A 21,407-nucleotide genomic window follows, 5' to 3' on the forward strand; every position below is an offset into this window, starting at 1 on the left:
TAATTTGAAAATAAAAAAGAAACTAAAATACCCTTTTAGATTAGGATTATTTAATTGTACTTAGATATTAGAAATTTAAATTTGATTTTAAAAAGTTTAAAGTACCAAGATTGGTTAATTTTGACAATAGTAATAAGTGTCTACTTATTTATCAATCCTCTTTTGTTATTTTAGTTTTATTCTTAGTAGGCTGGAATATCAAGTGTTATATGCATGTGAATGAAAAATACATCGTACTTCATAGCAACTGCAATTCAACAAGGTTCTGAAAACCGCGCAAATCAGTTATCGAACCGTTTAAATGATTGATTCATTAATTTAATGATTTAACCGTTTGGTGTATTTTTAATTTATAATTCCACTAGATGGCGACATGACGAGGAGGAGGAAAACAAAAGCAGAGCTCGATTGTTCTGACTGCTGAAATTCGTGAATTTTTTTTTTTAATTCACTTTCTGAAGAGTGATATAAGATTTGTTTTATTTTTTAAATTTTGCCGTTATTTTTTCTTTTCTTTTAATTTTTAATATTGAAACGGTGTGGTTTAGGTGAATTTTAAAAAATTGAATAAATTTTGGTTTGATACAACATACTAATTTTTAGGAGTTAATACTCAAAATGACTCTTAAAATTTGACATCCGACTCAATTTAGCCCTCGAATTACTAATTTATTCAAATTGTACCTTAAAATTTTAAGACGTGGTTCAAGTTGGTCCTTCCGTCTATTTCCATCACCGGAAAACTGACGTGGCACATGTAGTTAACACCTGGCAGCTCAATAGTTGTCTGACGTGGCAAAATTCTTGTATGCATCAATTTAGCCCCCAATAATTAAAAAAAAAATCCTAGCAACCCCATTTCTCCCAAATCATAGTCGTTTTTGGTGAGTTGGGGAGCAGCAACCAAGCCTCAGGTAGCTCCAGTAGCTAAGCCTCAGACTCTCCACAATCTCACCTCAGTCTCTCAACTCTCTCGCCTCGCACTCACACAACCCGGTCACAACAGCCAACACACTCACATTGACTACCACACACAAGCCAGTAATTCGCACTCACATAACACCACGAATCTACACTAATTTCCAATTCGTCATTCGCGCTTCGGTTCTTCATCAGAGCCATGGCGGTGGAGAACCTACAAGATTCGTTGAAGAAGCTCGAGTGCGTGTCTCTTGTTTCGAAGGTTCGCACCGAAATGGAGTCTCACACCAGAAACAGTGACAATGTACTTCAGAAGGAGATTGAAGCTGAAACCAAAGAGAAACATGGTGGTGATAAAGACAGAAAAATACACGGTGAAGATAGGCACAGAGAAAGAGACAGATATAGAAGGGACATGTATGATAAATATGATAAAGATGAAAGGTATAGAGATAGGAATAGAGATAGAGATAATGATTATTATGATGATAAAAAGGGGATTCTAGGAGAAGGAAAAGGGATAGAGAGAACAATAGGGGTATGGATAAGGATAAGGATAGATATGAGAGATAGAGGAGAGATGTGTGTGAAGAAGAAAATGGTGGTTATGGTCAAAAAGATGGTGGTAGTGACAGAAAAGGTAGGAGGGATTTAAGGCATAATGGAGGGGGTGAAGTTGAATTGTACAAGGTTTATAAAGGAAGAGGTGAAGTCTGATAAGAAGACTTATGCAAGGTTTTTTTTTTTTCAAATTATTGGGGGCTAAATTGATGCATACAAGAATTTCGCTACGTCAGACAACCGTTGAGGCTGTCAGGTGTCAATTACATGTGCTACGTCAGCTTTTCAGTGACGAAAATAAATGGAAGGGCCAACTTGAACCACGTGGCCCACGTCTTAAAATTTCAGGATACAATTTGAGTCAATTGATAATTTAAGGGCTAAATTGAGTTGGAGGTCAAATTTCAAGGTCATTTTGAGTATTAACTCAATTTTTAGTTTGATAACAGTTTTAAAACTAGACGATTTTGCGTGTCACCCTAATCGGATTTTATAGCGGTTTCTAATTTGACCGACCCATCCAATTTTCAGACCATTGCAATACAACACATACTTTTTGGGTCGCCAATACAATTTGAATCGATTATTAACGTATTTTCATTCTCATAAATAATACTCGAGGTGGATCTTGCAATGTATTTCCCAAATTCTAAAGTCATCGTAGTTAAATAAAAAATATCCCAAGACCTAAAAAGAAAACGGAATATACATTCTCACAAACCAAGTATATGAAATTGTATGTCTCATAGCAATATTTTAATGGAATCAATTTTGGATATTATTTTTAACTTTTATAATAATTAAAAGTATTTAAAATTAAAATTTATATTAGATATCATCTTTAAAATAATACTGATATTAATACTGATATTAATAAGAAGATATTGTATCATTTTAAAAAAAATTAGTGAAATGCTACCATTTGTAAATTTCGTTAAACTCATTAAATGAACATTGTAATGTTGTTATTATAATTGTAATGTTGTTATTATAACGTTGCACCAAAAATTCAATTAAAAAATACTCAAATAATTTTTTGTAACTTAAATAAGTTAAACAAAAAAAAAGGAGGAAGAAACTGCTTAAATAAAGAGGCAGTTCGGTTTAAGACTATTCTTAAACTCTTTTCAGGGAAAAGGAAGTTCCAGTTGATAAAGTTGTAACCTCATTGCCATCTCTACTATGGTATCCATCACCGTGTTTGCATCTCTCATAATCAAGCGAAAGTCAACACGCCAATTCTAATGCATGATATTTTTTATTTTGAGCATCAATGGATCAATAAACCTAAAACTATCTTGATGATTAGTGATAAGTGTTACATGACTTAACACTTCTACTAGTTAGTTAGTGTAGTGAGCTTATGTGTATAGTGTTGGTTACAAAACTTATCAGTGACTTAGTTACTTTGTACAAGAGAGAAGAATTAGTTAGCAGTAAAGTAATTAGTGACTATATATATCAACAGTATTATTTTGTATGGTTAGTTTTTTGCATTCCCATTTTCAAGTAGAATGGTGATTGAGATGTGAATAAGAAACACACTCTCCCTTCTCTGAGTTTCGTGAAGTCGCTCTTTCACCTTCCAAAACTCACCACTTTCACATGGTGCGGTGAGCGTGGATAAATTCTGCTGAGGAATTGTGGAAAGAATTAAAGCATAGGTACTGTCACGGAGACATATATAGAACTGCAGAACTAGAGGAAGATCTATTTGCTACAAGACAAGGAGAGTTAACAATTACTGCTTACTATACAAAATTGAAAGAGATTTGAAAAGAATTAGATAATTTGCACCCGATCCCGATCTGTTCAAGATGTTCTGAAAACTGCACCTGTGAATTGAATATATTGAGAGGTTATAAGGAAGAATCAAGTGTTGTAAGACTCTTGCGTGGATTGAATGATCAATATTCTACTGTACGATCTCAAATCATGCTGATGAAACCATTGCCCAAGGTAGATGCAGTTTTTTCTGATTTGTTTCAACAAGAAAGGCAGTTTAACATAAATGAAATGGTTGAAGGGAAGGCATTGATAACCAATGCAAGAACTTATGGTGGAATTATTAGAGGAAGGGGTAGAGGCAAAGGAGGTAGGGGAGGCCATGGCAATTATCACAAGACTGGAAGAGGTTCAAAACAGTGCAGTTATTGTGGCAAAAATGGCCATCTAATAGACACATGCTACAAAAAGCATGACTTTCCCCCTCATTTCAAGAATGGTGGTGCCCCTATCAACAATTTGGCTGCTGAAGAAAGTGATGATAACAGCAATCAATCTCAAGAAGCATTCGGCAATTCTGAGCTTGGCTTTACTTTAGAGCAAAAGAAAGCATTATTAGCTCTCTTGAATTAGCAAGATGCACAACCAAAGCATAGCATAAATCAAATAGTTGCCACCACACTTCCGTTAAACCAAGGTATCTCTTACATAATGTGAATGTCCATTTTCAGTCCAAAATCCTAGGTCATTGACTCAGGTGCTACAAATCATGTTGCCTATTCAGAGTCATTTTTCAGTGTCTATATCAAATAAAACCTTTTCTTATTAATATGCCTGATGGTACCAGTACAATAACCCAATATGCAGGAACCATAGTATTCTCGGACCAGTTTAAATTGTTTCATGTATTTTTCATTCCAACATTCAAATTTAATCTAATATCTGTGTCTAAATTGACTGCTGATTCAAAATTAAAACTTACATTTGATGAATTTGGTTGTGAAATTCAGGAAAAGATTACCATGAAGACAATTGGTGTAGCTGAACAGAGAAGAGGCTTGTATGCTTTTGAAAACCTCACACCTGTTCAAGCTGCATCTTCATCTGTTCTTCCATCTACATCTGCACTGGTTATTCAGCCTACACAATCTGCATCTTCATCTGTTCTTTCATCTGCATCTGCACTAGCTGTTCAGCCTACACAATTAGATAACTCTGAGCTCTGACACCTCAGATTAGGACACATACCTCATGATAGGATTGTTGTAATGAAAAAAGAATACAATGACTTGAATTTTTCTACTTGTAATAATCCTTGTGACTCATGTAACTATGCAAAACAAAAAAGATTACCATATGCAACTAGAGTTTCAAAGAGTGAAAATAAATTTGACATTGTCCATATGGACATTTGGGGACCTATAAATACAGCTTCAATTTCTGGTTTCAAGTATTTTTTAACTGTGGTTGACGACAAAAGTAGATTATATGGCTGTATTTTATGAAATCAAAAGGAGAAGCCACTGATTTGGTCAAAAATTATGTTAAAATGGTTGAAACTCAGTTTGGCATGGTAATTAAAAAAGTTAGAACAGATAATGGAAATGAATTTAAGCTGCCAAATTTCTATGCATCTAAGGGTATAATACATCAAACTACCTGTGTTGAGACTCCTCAGCAAAATGACATAGTAGAAAGGAAACATCAACATATTTTAGAAATTACAAGAGCATTGATGTTTCACTCAAACATGCCTAAAAGGTTCTGGAACTTTGCAGTAGGACATTCAGTGCATCTAATAAACAGAATTCCTAGTACTCTACTGCAAAACCAGTCACCCTACTACATTTTGAAACAAAAATTACCTGATATATCATACCTCAAGGTGTTTAGATGTCTCGAATATGCATCAACATTAACAGCACATAGAACAAAACTAGATCAAAGAGCTCATAAGTATGTATACTTGGGGGTCAAAGATGGAATTAAAGGACACATTCTTTACAATGTTAAGAGTAGAAACATTTTCATTTCTAGAAATGTTCAATTCTATGAAAATTTTTTCCCATTTGCATTACAAGAATTTTCAAACAATGATGAAAATAATAGACAAATGCAAACTGTCCCAAAATTGCATCATGCATCTTTATTTGAGGATCCATTTCTAGATCTGGATGAACATTCTTTTTCCCAAGGTTGGTTAGATACCATGCATCTATCATCTCATTTAGATTCTACCTCACATATTCAAACCAATCCCAATAACAATTTACATCCATCACCACATTGCAACACTAACTCAAACATGCATCCATATCCTGACATAGCATCACAACCTAGAAGACCCTTAAAAGAAAGAAGACGTTCCACATACTTCAATGATTATCACTGCAATAGCATGAATGCATCAACAAATGATTTTTCTAATATTTCACACAATTCATCGTGTTCTTCTCAAGAATTTTTTGAAAATTACACAAATATGTTACTAAACCAGGCAGATCAATTTTTTGACAAGTCTTCCATTCTTTTCTTTGAGTCTGAGTCCCCAGTTCCTCTCCTTTCTTTATCACCTGAGTCAATCACACAAAAATCCAACCAGGCCAAATACAAAGAACCAAAAACCTATGCTGAGGCAGTTTGTGATCCGAACTGGCAAGAAGCTATCAATGCAGAATTAATTGCTCTAAAGGAAAACCAGACTTGGACTCTTACCAAGCTTCCTCATGCTAAAAAGGCAGTATGGTGCAAATGGGTATTCAGGTTGAAATTGAATCCTGATGGATCTGTGGAGAGATACAAGGCAAGATTGGTATCTCAAGGCTTCACCCAAACAGCAGGGGTAGATTATTTTGAAATCTACAGTCCCGTGGTAAAAATGAGCACACTGAGAATAATTTTGTCAATAGCAGCCGTTAAGAATTGGTTTGTACACCAATTAGATGTCAACACTGCATTTTTACATGGAGATTTAGCTGAAGAAGTATACATGCGACCCCCTCCAGGTTTAATATTGCCTTCACCAGACTTAGTTTGTAGATTAGACAGATCCTTGTATGGTTTGAAGAAGGCCAGTAGACAATGGAACACCAAATTATCAACCACTTTGATCGATTTTGGCAACACTCAATCTCGAAATGATTATAGTCTCTTCACAAAATGTCATGGTTCACAATTCACAGCCATCTTGGTATATGTAGATGACTTAATCATTGCTGGAAATAACATGGATGAAATTGGGTCCGTCAAGAAGCACTTGCATGATTTGTTTAAGCTCAAAGATTTGGGTGACTTAAACTTTTTTCTAGGCCTTGAAATAGCTCGAAGCAAGAGGGGCATTGCAGTATGTCAACAAAGATATTGCATCAACCTATTGAAGGAGTATGGATTAATGGATGCAAAGGCAGCAACTACACCAATGGATTACACAATAAAATTGGTAAAAGATTCAGGGAATTTACTCAATTCAGCATCTAAATACAAAAGATTAGTAGGAAGATTACTCTATTTGACCAATACTCGACCTGATATTGGATATGCAGTAGGAAAATTAAGCCAATTCTTAGACTGTGCTACTGACAAGCACTTTGAAGCAGCCATCAGAGTGTTAAGATACCTCAAGGCCAAACCTACCCTGGGTCTAATGTTCTCATCCCAAACTAACTTGGAACCAATTGGTTTTTTAGACAGTGACTGAGGAGCCTGCTCAGACACAAGAAGATCAATTTCAGGATACTACTTCTTCATAGGAACTTCTATTGTATCCTGGAAAAGCAAGAAACAAAACACAATGGCCAGTTCTTCATGTGAGGCAGAATATAGGGCCCTTGCAATGGCCACCAGAGAAGCGCAGTGGATCACCAATATACTTGGAGACTTGAAGATTGAATTGAGTAAGCCAATTGCAATATATTGTGATAGTCAATCGGCCTTGCATGTTGCGGCCAATCCAGTTTTTCATGAAAGAACTAAGCATATAGAGATGGATTGTCATGTTGTTCGAGACAAATGGCAAGAACAAGTGACAAAATTGCTTCCTATTTCAACTGTTAATCAAACTGCAGATATATTGACTAAAGCCTTAACTCCAAAGATGTTTCAAGACTGTCATGACAAGCTCAGAATGATGGATGTAACAGATTCTGGCTTGAGAGGGGGTGTTACATGACTTAACACTTCTACTAGTTAGTTAGTGTAGTGGGCTTATGTGTATAGTGTTGGTTACAAAACTTATCAGTGACTTAGTTACTTTGTACAAGAGAGAAGAATTAGTTAGCAGTAGAGTAATTAGTGACTATATATATCAACAGTATTATTTTGTATGGTTAGTTTTTTGCATTCCCATTTTCAAGTAGAATGGTGATTGAGATGTGAATAAGAAACACACTCTCCCTTCTCTGAGTTTCGTGAAGTCGCTCTTTCACTTTTCAGAACTCACCACTTTCACAATAAGATTAAATACATCTACACAATCCGTCTCACTAATAACATCTTGTTGACCCACATTTCAAACTAAGAGATAACCTCTCTAAATAACAAACAATTTTCTTTGAAGAATATTATTACTCTCACTCATTTCTAAACACTTCTTTTGCCAACACGCATTATGTAAAACTCCAAATTTTTAAAAATTAAATAATTAATTATTTATGAGTCATTATATTTGTTTAAAGTTTAATTTAATTTAATTTTATGTTAAAATTTTATTTTTATAATTGTATTATTATTATTATTATTAAAGTTTAAGAAAAAATGAAAGGGAAAGAAAGAAAGAATTGGCCGAAGCCATTTGGAAGCAAAAGAAAAGAAATAAGGCACGAGACATTAAGAGAATAATGGGAAGGAAATTGGAGACGTGGGCTCCATGCATATATCATAAACCTCCACCATCACCTTCATTTATTTTTATTTCCACCGAATGGAAACTTGAGAAAGAAACAGAGAAACCGAGTGAAGGAGAGACCGTGGGTGAGGGAGAAAACCGTAAAAACTTTCAAGCTTCTGGTTTCAATTTTTTTAGATCCGTAACTTCAATAAAAAATTTAGTCTGGTAAAAGTGTTTGTATTCTCCTCTTCTACGTATTGGCGTCACTTTTGATCGGTAGAAGTCGACGGTGACGTAGCTCTCCTGTCTCTTGAGTTCGGTCAACTAGAGTTCTAGAAGGCACAGATGATTTCTGACACTTTCCTCTTCAGCAGCTCGGTCAAAAAGTTTTTTCAAAACTTTCGTTGATTTTAATTTCATACGGAGATAGGAGGTTTCGTTTTTAAAATTACAAGTTTTTAATTTAAAAATGTCAAAAAATTTATTGAGTAATTGCAAATAATTTACACGTGTTTTGTGTATCTAATTGATGAGAATTGGTTGTAATTGTGAGTGTTAGTCAATTTGGTGTTGCTTGTTAAATTGAAATGTGATTTGAGTTTATGAATTGGATTTGAATTGAGACTGTGTTTAATGCTGGAATTTATGATTATGGAAGTGGATGGTAACTGATTTTGGTATTAGTACGATGGTAAATAGGTGCTGATGAAGGGCTGGTAAAAATATGTAAGAATGTAATTTTGCTTAATATTAAATGTTAAACGAGTATGGTTGGAGGAATTTGTAAAGTCTGAATGAAGAAATGAATTTCCTTTAATTTCAAAAGCAAAAGATTTGAAACGGGCTAATTTTATTGAAATAAAAAGAAGCTTAGTTTTAAAGAAAATGATTTGATTCTATTTGATACTTTGAATGGTGTGAATATTGAAAATGATTTGTTATTTGAAAATATTTTGAAAATGGTTTGAAAGGTGGTTAGGTTGGAACCGTTGAAGGGTGGCAAAGCCTAAATTTTAAAGGAAATGCTGCCAAATTTTTATAAAACTCTAAGACTTTATTTAAAGTGTTATTTAAAAGCAAATATAATTTAAGAATATTACTTGATTTCGATTTATTACAAAAAGAGTTTTGTTTTCAAACCGATTTATTAAGAAAAGTATGATGTTTTAAACTCAATCTTTTGAGAAGGAATTTTGCTTTAAGTTATGTTTTGAGTTCGGTTTGATAAAAAAGAAAAGAAGAAAAAGAACGAAAAGTAAAGGAAAGAAAGATAATTAAATGAATCTTTACCACAGGAGAGCAGAGAATAAAGATTAAAGAATATATTAACTAAAAGGATCTCTGCCACAGGAGAGCAGATGTGACATTGTTTGGGCCTTAGTGCCAAATGTAAAGTGGTAACGCCCACACACTGAGAACTGTTTTCCAGATGTACGCTTATTTATTTGGAAAGTCACACTGTATTTGGCCTAACCGTACGACTTAAAGTCACACTGTATGCGGCCTAGCCATACAACTTATAAGCACACTGTATGCATCTGAAAAACCATATCTGGGACTTGTGTCCGGGTAATGTCGGGAGCGGGTAGGCAACCGACGCATGAGCTCATGGCCTGCATTAGAAATAGACATGCATAATGTTGTTTGCACATTTGTATTTGGTTGTGTTTACTTGTATTACTTCTCTGTGATTGTGTTGCTTGACTTGTTTGTATGTTGGTTTGAATCCCTTACTTGTGTTGTTTATTCACGGATGTATTGAAGTGAGATGTTGTGGTCGAAATATGATTATGTGGCTGAGAGATGGTTAGTATGACTAATTTTGTGGTTAAAATCTGTTTTGAGTTTAGAAATTTAAAGAAAAGTAATTATTTATTTAAAGTAGAAATAAAAGTATTTCCAAAGGTTTAACAAAATAGTTTTACCAAGTAAGTTAATTATTTGCATTAAATTCATTACTTTTACGACATTCCCATTCCCTACTGAGAACGTGTGGTTTGTTCTCACTCCAAAATCTTCCACCCTTTCAGTGACAGGTTTGAATATTCAGTATGAAGCTGTGGACGATTAGTGGATTTACTTGTGATACCTGTTGTTTTTATAGAGTTCCCTCGTCCTTGTTGCTTTAACTTTTATTTTGTCCAGAGGGATATGTATTGTTTTCAAATTTTATATTGAATTCATTTGTATAGCATTTATTATTATTAATAATTGTGTGATTTTAATAACTAAAAATAATTTTCTGATATTTTTTTATAAACTGAAACGCCATATCGACGTAAAGGCTCAGTATTAAATAGATAACATAGGAAATAAGGTCCGTAACCCCTTACTTTCGGTACGATCATGACGTGCTAAAAGTTAGGATATTACACATTACAGTCTCTAATAATGCAAGCAAAACTAACACTATCACCAGAACTAGGATAACTAACATTACAATTAATCTTGAAAGTACCTATAGATGTAGGATTTAAAAAACCTTATAGAATAGCAACAAAGAACATACGTTGTAATTCAAAAACACTTTTTTCGAAGGCCAAGTCTCATGAGGATTAAAAATGTCATTATTTCTTACTCTCCATATCAACCAAAGTTCTGAAAAGAACCTGAATAGATGCTCTCTGCTATGATATAAGAACCAGTTCTTCAAATCCAGACGATGATAATAAATATCCAACCTATGTCATACAAGCTGAGCTTTCAGATAATTCTGAATACAATGTAAAACTGATTCTTGACTAGAAAGACATCTTGGGCATCTATCCAGTGATAGCATCCTTCTTCTGAAGCAAAAACTTGCAGTAAGAAGAACCTCTCTAAGACACAGTCAAGACAAAAACTTGTGATTTTTCAGAACAAGCTGACATCAAAGTCAAAGCCAATTTTGCTACTCCTCCCAACCAAAAAGCTACTTACCCAATCATAAGTAACCATTGTATGAGTCTCAGACTTTAGATGCAGTCCCAAATCAATATCAATCCACTTCTGAACCCGTTTGCATATATGGATTGTAAGAAAGAATGTTACCTTTCAGATTCTGAGATATAGGAGAATAAAGAGTCTCCAAATGTCACCTACCAACTGACTAGATATCCTGTATTCGGAGGTTCAAATGTGAACATAATCCATCTCATTATATAACTGTCCTTCACTCCTCCAGCTAGAAAATCAAAAATTCTAGCTCAAATCCTTAATACACCAAGCAAACCTACCCTTTAACACTCTCCAAGCCTTTTACAAAAACTTTTTCAAATGTGAGAGCCCTTGTTTCTAGGACAACCAAAACAGTCATCTTGAGATGATCGGTATTTGACATCCAACAATTGGACCCATAACTTTTTTTACTGATGGAAATAAGTCAAAACTAGCTTTCCAAGTAGAGTAATATTCGCACAATAAGGATCTCTAATCCCAAAACCTCCATATTTTTTTGGAGTAACCAACACTTTCCAACTAACGAGATTCAATCCTCTTCTATCATCGTGTCTTTTCCAAAGAAAATTCTCCATCATAGACTCCAGTTTACCGATGATCCCTTTAGGAAAAAGAAAGACTGCATCTGGTACGTGAGAATAGCAGCTACAATGGAATTGACTAAGTAGGGTCTACCTACCCGGTTGAGCAAATTCTCTTTCCAGTTTGCTTGTCTATCTTGAATCTAATCCAAGACACTATTGAAATTTGAACGAATCACCCTAGAATGGCTAAGAGTAATCCCAAGATACTTGCTCAAATCCAAGACAAATTTGATAGAGGACAACCCATTGAAGATCTCTTTCCTTATCACAGAGACGTTCTTGAAGCTAAGCACTTTAAACTACTCCACATTAATCTTCATCCCAAATTCTTTGCAAAAATTTTGCGAAACCATCACATTTTGCTTTTGTCTCTTCGTAGCTTTACAAAATAAAAGCAAATTTATCCACAAACATTATGTGAGATATTTTTAGTCCCCCTCTAAAAATAGCAACCGATTCCCACAAGCCTAGATCAACATAATGACTAATAAGTAATAAAACATGTCAATCTCTCCATACACAATACAAAAAGATAGGGTGACATAAGATCTCCTTGCCTAAGACCTCGGTTAGGAGTAAAGCCATTCAGATGATTCTCATTTTAAAATTATAGACAAGGAGGAAGTAATGACACAATTCATAATCAAATTAATTGTAGAACTAGAAAAATCAAAGTTCAGAAGAGTATGGGCCAAAAACCTCCAGTCAACTCTGTCATAAGTTTTTTCCAGATCAATCTTAAAAGTCAAGGTGCCTTTCTTGGATCTAGTCTTCTTCATAAAGTGGAGAATCTCTTGCACAATAATGATGTTGGCAGGAGCTCCTTGTCCCGGGATAAACCCTCTTTGAAGCGGGCCAACAATCTCCGCAAGATGAGGACGAAGTCTATTAACAAGGACATTCATGATGATCTTGTAAAGCACGTTGCAAAGACTAATCGGCCTGAAGTCCTTCATAGATACCGGCGTTTCAACCTTCGGAATAAGAACCAATTAAGTCTCCGTCATCCTCGGATCAAGAGCAACATCGGAGAGCGCCTACTTAACCAAATTCCAAACATCAAGACCAATGATCTCCCAATATTCCTTGAAGAAGAAAGCTTGGAACTCATCATGACCCAGAGCTTGAAAAGAATTCATGTGAAAAATAGTTCTTATTTCTTCCAAAGTAATTGGCGGTGTAAGATCATCGCAAGCTTTCTCATACAGAGAAGGAAGAGGCACATTATCAAGACAACTCAAATCAACATCATCTAAACTAAAAAATAAGCTTTTGTAGAAAGACTCTGCTTCCCGATTCAGAACTTCCGGATCAGTCTCCCACATCCCATCCTTGAGGAAAAGACCATGAATCTTATTATGCTTCCTTTGCACAAGAGTTTGAACATGAAAGAATATTGTATTTCTACCTCCAAACCTTATCCACTGCTCTCTGAACTTTTGGAACCATATGAGCTCTTCTTGCACTAGAGTATTATTATAGTCATCAATCAATTGCTATTCTTTCTGACGCAAATAAATATTATCCACCACTTCCAAACGCTTCTGCAAATAACTAATTTAGTGCTGTAATTCACATTTCCTAACAAAAATGTTATCAAACACCTTCTAATTAAACTCTAAAAAATTCTTCTACACTTTCAAAAGCTTGCCATGAATCCCTCTAATTACCACACCACTAATACTGGTTCACAATATCCTTATACTCGAGATGAGTAGCCCAAGCAGTAACAAATCGGAAAGGTCAATTCCCTTTAAGATAAGAACGACCTTTACAGTGCACCAGGATAAGACAATGATCAGAGTAAAGCCCATTTAAAACTTTTGTATAGGCCTCTGAAAAGATAAATAACCAACCACTATTTATATAAATTCAGTCAAACTTCTTTACCACGTCAACATAATATTTTACCCTCTTGTACTAAAGAGAACCGTCTTCCAATAATCTTCGGATCAAACCAATACTCAAATAACTTAGATGTACTCACTTGTACTCCTATATTTTATTACCCTATTTTTTATTATCTTCGTATTAATTTAATAGAAAAATGAATCTAAATCAATTTAATGTAAATTCTTTTTTCAATTATTTACAAAATTACAATTTTTCTTCCAATCCAAATGCACAAATTTCTCAATCTTCACATCCACAAAATTCTAATTTTTCTATTGCAATATTTTTCAAATCCAATGAGCCAAAATTCAAATACTCATTTTCCTTTTTAATTTCAAGTCCCATCCAATTTGCAAGTTCTATTTTTCTTAAATAATCAAAGTTCAGGATCACTTCCATTTTCATTTTCTGCCCTATTTAATCCAATAGTTAGAAAAATAGGAATACACCATCTAATCCATTTCAAACTCAAAGTGTTGAGAGTTCATTTGATCCATCAATCCAGATGCCAGTTGAATTAATAGATTACACAATATTTGGAATTTTCTAGCAAAAGGCTTAGAGGTTATTGATCTCAACAACAACCATGTTAAACATAAATGCCAAGACAGTGGTCATTGCCAATAGGAAGATAATAAACTAATCGTAAGTACATGGTTAAATATCTCAATGATCAAGCATCACAAAGAATTCATGAGTATTGTGATAAAAGTAATCCTAAATTGATCAAGAGAAGAGCAATTGCAATGAAACTATGATGGCATAGGATTAATGCTGGGGCACAAAGATTTGGTAGTTGTCATGATCAAGCATCATGAAGAATAAGGAGTGGTTCAAATGAAAATAATGTAATGGAGTTAGCCCACCAACTCTTTGAAGCCACTGAAACGAAGAAATACAGTTTTGTTCACTAGGGTTTGACGATGTTTTACAAGGTTGCTCCAAAGATAATAAACTACACTATAAATGATAACTCGTACAATATGAGATATTATTTGTCAAATGAGATGTATCTTAAATGGACAATGTTTGTTAAAATAAAATCCCAACCACAACGAGATAAACGAAAGTTATTTACATAATATCAAGAAGGATGACAAAAGCATGTAAAACGAACATTTAGAATGTTGCAAACTCATTTCACAATCAATCATGGCCCATCACGATTTTGGGATAAAGAAAAACTTGGAAAAATAATGAGAGCTTACATCAATATACCGTGCTAGTAACTTTACTAAACTCCCTTTGCTCCTCGGAAGTTCATTCAAAGAAATGTCGAATTTCATTACCGACAAAAGGATCAACGGCAGAGTTTACTATTACAGCATCTTTTTTAAGTTAAAAATAAGACTCGAATCTACGACCTCTAAATAAATATAAAAAGGCTATACCATTTACCGTGTCTGTTATTACTTTATTTATGTAATGTATTTTTTTTATTGTTATGCTTAATTAGATAATATTTTAAAGTCAATTTTCATCCGTGTGTAATATCTTTTAAATATGATATATAGACATTAATTTTTTATTTTATATTTATATTTTAGTTAAATATGATATGTAGACTTAAATTATTTTTAATTGTTTCAAATAATTTTAATTAAGTTTAAATTAAAATGAGACCAAATATTAGAGTGACAAATAATAATAATAATAATAATAATAATAATAATAATGAGAGGGGAAAAAAAAGACCCACCATTATTAAAATTGAAAATCTTATGATGAGTCACTTGGGTTGTTTAACAGACATGTTCCAAAAAACACAATTCCAGAAATGTCTGACAAACCATGAAAATCCCCAAAAATGGGCTTCGCATTGGAATAATTATTACACAAGAAAGAAAACTACGGAGGAAAAAACTGTCTCACCGGCAATTTCGAAAGAACAACTTAATTTCGTCATTGTTGAATATACTACAAAATGAACTGTGCAATTAACCTTCCAGTGCTGAAGCTCCAGATATAATCTCAATCAATTCAGTGGTGATTGATGCTTGACGAGTTCTGCCAGAAAAATGAACAAAATCAGCATTCTACAACTTCAAATGCAAAATACACACCAGAACAAGCGAGTTAATTGATCAAAGCTTTGATCATTGTTCGCGTGCCACAACCAAATACAAGAGAGAGAAAGTAGTGACCTGTTGTAGGTGAGAGTGAGTCGGTCAAGCATATCTCCAGCGTTCCTGCTAGAGCTGTCCATGGCAGACATTCTTGCTCCTTGTTCACTGCAAGCATTCTCCAACACCCCATTGAACAATATCTGTAGCAAAAGTGGGTATAAAATACAAAATCGTAAGTAGAGTGTGACAGAGAGACATTAAATTAACTGGTAAAAGATTTTATGGATTGCCCAAAAGTATCAATTTGAATTGAACAGAGTGACAAAAGAAACCATAAACATTAACCAAGTCTTGAGAATTCTGAAAAGAAACAAAAATATGAAGCGAAATCTACACTCACACAAGAAAACTGGAACTCAGCCAGATTCTGAAGAACTTCTCCTTTTGTCTCGGCACCTTCAATTTCATAAGAGTCTAGCTCCCCAAGCTTTCCCCCAGCTTCAGCCTCTCTCTCCACAATCTACAGGAAATTGAAATCATTAACAATACTAGAATTAGCAGATGGTATGCAATTAAACTCAAACTGCAAAACATATTCAAGTCCCCCTTCAAGTCTTGCTGCATAACATGTAAAGGGCAAAGGTCCACTGCAGTGACAACTTGGATACCCTAGACAACATAATGCTGGATAAGTAGTACCTCAGGAGAGAGCACAGTTGACACAGTTGGCATAAATTGGACAACTGAATGGAACTTGTTGAACACAATCCTTAAGGCATCAAACTCCACATTCTTTAGGATGTCATCTGCCAAGACTGAAACCTGAAAACATAACAATTCCAAAGAATGAAAAAGTCAGGAAAGAGTCATCAATCAACAATTTTGATTCACCATAATCAAAGTCAACATGAAGTTTCCACCTTCAACATCAAGTATTACTCTACTAAGCAGGGCTGGCTATATACTATATCAACCAATGCCAATATGCTCCATCAACGGCTAAAATTTTCAGTGATTCCATGTAGATTAAATTCACAATTTCAACAAGCAACGAGTGCTTAATTTTGTTTTTAAAGGGGTAAACAAAAGATTTCAACATTAAAATGTAAAAAATACACTACTAAGTTTTAATTTGCAGAATATTCTCTGTTACAAATATCCGTCTCAGTTGCTGAATTCACTTTTCCTTAATTATTAAACTATTGATCCCTATCATTTTCCACTGTAATTAAAAGTCACAAGACCAAAATATAAGAAGTTAAATGCAAAAATTAACACAAACACAAGAACTTTAAATCAGAAGTTATAGAGGAGGAAAATTAAACCATGGAGCAGTTAAGAGACAGAATAAATAACCTGAGAATAGTTCAGGGGATTCTTCTGCAGCTCAGTTATGCTGAGACTAATGTCATCCTTGGAATCACGTATCAATTGAGCCTTAGCCTTCTCACCCAATATGACATACTTTGTCTCTTTCTCAGGCCCTATAGAAGTAAGGATGTATAATAGTCAATAGCCAAAAATAGAGAAAAAGGAAAGCGAGAGAGAGAGACTAGAATAAACCGCAATACACAAAACACTGCTGTAACTTAAGACAGGATATTTTTAAAAAAGAAGTGTATAAAGGAGAAAAATTATTAGTCCTCAATGCAATCCACGTAATTTTTTTCCCGATAAAAGGAATCCACGAAAATATTATATAAACATAAAATATTTGAATATCACTAGTTCTATAGGACTTTAATTATTACTTGTTTTAAAATTTTTCAATACTAACTGTCATTTGTTACAAGATTTTAGTCAATATGCACGTAACATTCAATTGTACCACTGAATGGGTAGTATGAGTATATCATATGTTAATTTTCTATGTTGGAAACCACCACCTAGACAAGCATGCCAATGAAATACAAGGATCTCATATTCCCTGTTTCTTTCTGATTAAACGAGTACTCGATATTTACTCTCAAAACCCCAACTTCTGCAGCATTTGACTTTCATATTTCAGTTAGAATTGACATGAGGAGTAATTTATGTTTGGTAGTTCAATCTGAGAAGTGATTTTGACAACATTGAGTGAAACCTAGAAGTGATTATCACTTCTACTGAAAATCTGGAATTGATTTTGGATTGCTACAATCCATTTTAGCAATAGCTAGTAATGAAACCAAACAAGATGCTAAAAAAAGAGACGGAAAAAAAACAATTCTAAGACCCCTAGAATGGGTATTCAGGGCTGCAAACATCCAACAAACATGCTCTGGCCACTGAAAGAGGATCATCATCATCCGAACATTTTCTATTATAAAATCATTGAATATAACAAAATTACAGTTTCAACCGTTTCATTTTAATAAGGGAACACAATTCTGACAAACATAAATAGTAATTAACCCAAGAAGATATGAAGTGGAATAAGTACCAGAGCTCAATTTGTGCAAAATCCTGCTTATCTTGACAGATGTGGAATTGATACCACCACAAAGACCTTTGTCTGAAGAAACGGTAACAATAACACTCTTCTTGACATTAACACCTAAACACCATTTCAAATTCATCAGAAACTCAATCTAATTAAAAAAACAGATGTGTGTGTGAGAGAGCTAACCCATGTCATAAAACTATTGCAAAATCACTACAAGAATAGGTATATGGAAAAAATCAGAATATGTAATAAACTAATAATCGAACATCAATCACCATTCTTAAACTGTTAAAAGAAGGCCAAAAAGATAAAAAAGAGTGCACTACGTACTGGGAGAGTCACCCAGAAGGGCAGTGAATGGTTGCCAGAGGCCACGGGAGTTTTCAGCTCTGGTTTGAATAGCTCTAAGCTTAGAGGCTGCAACCATCTTCATTGCCTTTGTGATCTTCTGGATATTCTTAACACTCTTCATCCTGTTTCTCACTGCACCATTCAATTACCAAATTCACCAAAAAAATGCTAGCGAATAAGTTTATTAAGAATAAAAACTTCTAACACGGAGAAAAACCAATAAAAAACATCAAAGCATCATTAGATATTGATCCTTACCAACTTGAGTCGAAATAGAGCGCACTCCATTGGGAGCTTGTTCTCTGTTAATAATGTAAAATCATGTGCTTTAGCGAACATATAACATCTACCATCACATTGCATATATAAATATGTAAATTTCAGATCTTCAGATTCAAAAAACAGAATGCTCAGCATAAAAAAGAAAAATAAAAAAATGATGCTAGATCATGATTTGTTCGTTACAGCGGAAAACGAGAAATACTTCTCAGATCAAAAGTTTCTATAACCTAAGGTTAATTTCTTCGAATCCCTAAAAAGAAAAGTAGAATGGAAATGGTGAAACTGACTGAGAGTGAGAGATGAGAGAGGAGCGGATAGGAGAAGAGAGGAGTGGAGTGGCGAATCGCCTCCCTTCACGACGGAGAGCAGCCATGGCCATTTCGGTAACAGGGAGATTCTTCTCGTTCGGTGATCGGTTCTTCCGAAACCCTAGGGTGATGGTGATGCGATGAAAGGGTGCAGCGTTGTTTGGTTCCGAAACAGGGTGTGTTTCTTCTCTTTACTTTTTCACTCGTGTTGTGTCAACCCTACGCACTTCTCACTTTCACTAGCTTCTATTACATGACTGGTTCAATAACATGACCACGTGGCGCAATACATTTATTTTTCAATAATAATAAATTATTATTATTATTATTTTGGTTGACCACGGTATCCCCCGACCCGACAGGTCAAGAACTAATTCGTCGTGGATTGAAACTCCATTTAAGATTATTATTATTATTAAAATAAAAACAGGCCTGCTACACATATAAGCATTTTTGGCTTACAAGTTATACAAGTTGCCCAAGTCCAACAAAAAAGACGCGCACCCACACTCTCCACACTCGAACGTGAAAACCACACGCGTTACTCAATCGTTTCACTTATCCAAAGCGCGCTCATAATGAAAAGTTCTTCCTCTTCTTCCTCAATGAATACATAAACCCTCGAGATTCAAGCCATGTTCAAAACAAAAAAAATATGAAAAAATTGTCTAAGTCCTCACAAAAAGTAGAAGAAATCAAGAAGGAAATATTCAAATCTCCATAAAAAATACCAAAAAGAAGGAACAAACATAATTCAAGATACTGTTTCGTTTTTCTTCTAGAATTTTCACATTTCTGTTTCTGATTTCGAAATCGAAGTACTATATCGGGATATTTTTCTCTCTATTTCACTGTTCTTGGTTTAGATCTGATATTACTGTTCTAATAAAACTCTTCAAGTCGTTTACGCTATTTTACGTAGTTCTAGTGAAATGATATTTGGGTGTATACATATAAATTCTGTTTTGTGAATATTTGGATGTCTTTTAAGTAGGTTTGTGTATATATAAACTGTGTATGGAGCATTTTTAGGTGTATATGTCAGTATGGAATGTGACTGGTGCTTCTAGTGGCATTTTGAATTTAAATATCATTCTGAACTCGTTTAATTTATGATTTTACTTGTTTGGTTAAGTTGAATATGATTTTGACCTCATTTAATTTTGTTTAATTGAAAAAATAAAATGTGTATAGGACTGGATTTGTGTTTGTAACTGATATTTGGGTGCACGTGACTGGTTTTTAGGTTTATGACTTTGGTATTTGGGTACATTTTTTATCTATTGACAATATTTCTTTTTCCTTGCAGTAAAAATGATAACCAAAAATCAAGGTGGAAAAAAATACAACGTAAGTGAATATATATATATACATATATTTTTCTTAATGCAAATATATGTTATTTAAATTACTCTAATTTTGCTTTGTTTACAGCAAACCAAAGACTTGAAGTGTGCCACCAGACTACTGAGTGAAAAATTTGAAAAGATGAGCGAATCGAAGAAAGTGATTGTTCGTGGATCGGGATTTGAGGGGCTCATGCACATACCACCAATGAATGTGCCTCACAAACTATTAAAGGAGTTGGCTAACTCCTTTAAATTGGGGAAAAACACAATGAAAACAAGCTATGGTTCCTTTAAGGTTAAACCCAAAACAACAGGGGATGCCCTTGCCTCAATGCATCATGTAACAGATTACAGATGCATATTAGTGATATTTGGGTACACATGAGTGATATTTGAGTGCATTTCAAGTAATAAATTGTTTTCTTTTTTGTAGGAGATCTATTTTCTGATAAAGTGAGTAATAAGAATCTCTCTGAAGAGAACCAACTCATTTTTAGAAGGTTTCATGGCAAAATTCTAAAGCAGCTGACCGATGAGATGATGAGTATCAGTGTTGAAAGTGAACAAGATCGGCTGATATTTAAGAGGATTTTCATCCTCTATATTCAGATGGCGTTCTTGTTGCCAAGTACAATAACCAAAGTATTTTCCGTGCACATAGCTCCAATTTTTGAGATGGAGAAAATAACAGAGGACAACTGGGAAGCCCATGTGCTGAATTTCATCATTAAAGACATAACGAATTACCGTCTGAAAAAGAAAAAATCAATCGACGGGTGCCTCTATGCCTTGATGATAATCTTTTTTCATCTCGCAAAAAACAAGGAGAAGAAAGGAGAGGAAAAAATTGCAGTGCCCTGGGTTAGCAACTGGAACAAAGAGTAGCTGGTTGCAAGAATTAGAGCAGAGATAGATGGCCATATGGTAAGCAAAGAAAATACATTCTCTAATTTGTGTGTTTTATTTATGTAAAAACTGTAAACTAACATTTCTACTATTTCAGGGTATTGTCAAGATGGCGGAAGCAAAAAAGAAATTGAAAGACATGAAAGAAAAAGAAAAGAAAGAAGAAAAGAAAAAAAAAGAAATCAAGTTCTTCCTCTGAGAATAATTCATCAGAGACTGATGTTGATGTTTCCTCTGAGTCTGAGTTGGAAGAGTCCATTTTGCATCTTTAAAG

At 34.3% G+C, this 21,407-nt stretch overlaps 1 protein-coding gene across 1 annotated transcript; it reads right to left on the bottom strand.

The window, feature by feature from the left end:
• Positions 1-15,128: 15,128 nt before the first annotated feature.
• Positions 15,129-19,113, bottom strand: LOC107471024 (ATP synthase subunit gamma, mitochondrial). The gene is made up of 9 exons (XM_016090468.3): positions 18,858-19,113; positions 18,547-18,590; positions 18,268-18,420; positions 17,935-18,048; positions 16,869-16,996; positions 16,212-16,334; positions 15,913-16,032; positions 15,591-15,712; positions 15,129-15,453 (listed from the first exon to the last, which is right to left on the bottom strand). The coding sequence occupies exons 1-9, from the start codon at positions 18,947-18,949 to the stop codon at positions 15,384-15,386; spliced, it is 966 nt and encodes a 321-aa protein (XP_015945954.1). The 5' UTR covers positions 18,950-19,113; the 3' UTR covers positions 15,129-15,383.
• Between the last annotated feature and the right edge of the window lie 2,294 nt (positions 19,114-21,407).

The sequence above is a fragment of the Arachis duranensis genome, chromosome 10 (assembly GCF_000817695.3).
Source record: "Arachis duranensis cultivar V14167 chromosome 10, aradu.V14167.gnm2.J7QH, whole genome shotgun sequence".
NCBI lineage: Eukaryota > Viridiplantae > Streptophyta > Magnoliopsida > Fabales > Fabaceae > Arachis > Arachis duranensis.

Excerpts from the sequence above, each read along its gene's own strand:
- LOC107471024 (XM_016090468.3), bottom strand. The coding sequence starts at position 18,949 with ATGGCCATGGCTGCTCTCCGTCGTGAAGGGAGGCGATTCGCCACTCCA. Across the intron at positions 16,997-17,934 it reads TTTGCACAAATTGAGCTCTG|GGCCTGAGAAAGAGACAAAG; the intron begins GTACTTATTCCA and ends TTACTTCTATAG. Across the intron at positions 16,335-16,868 it reads ATCCCCTGAACTATTCTCAG|GTTTCAGTCTTGGCAGATGA; the intron begins GTTATTTATTCT and ends TTATGTTTTCAG.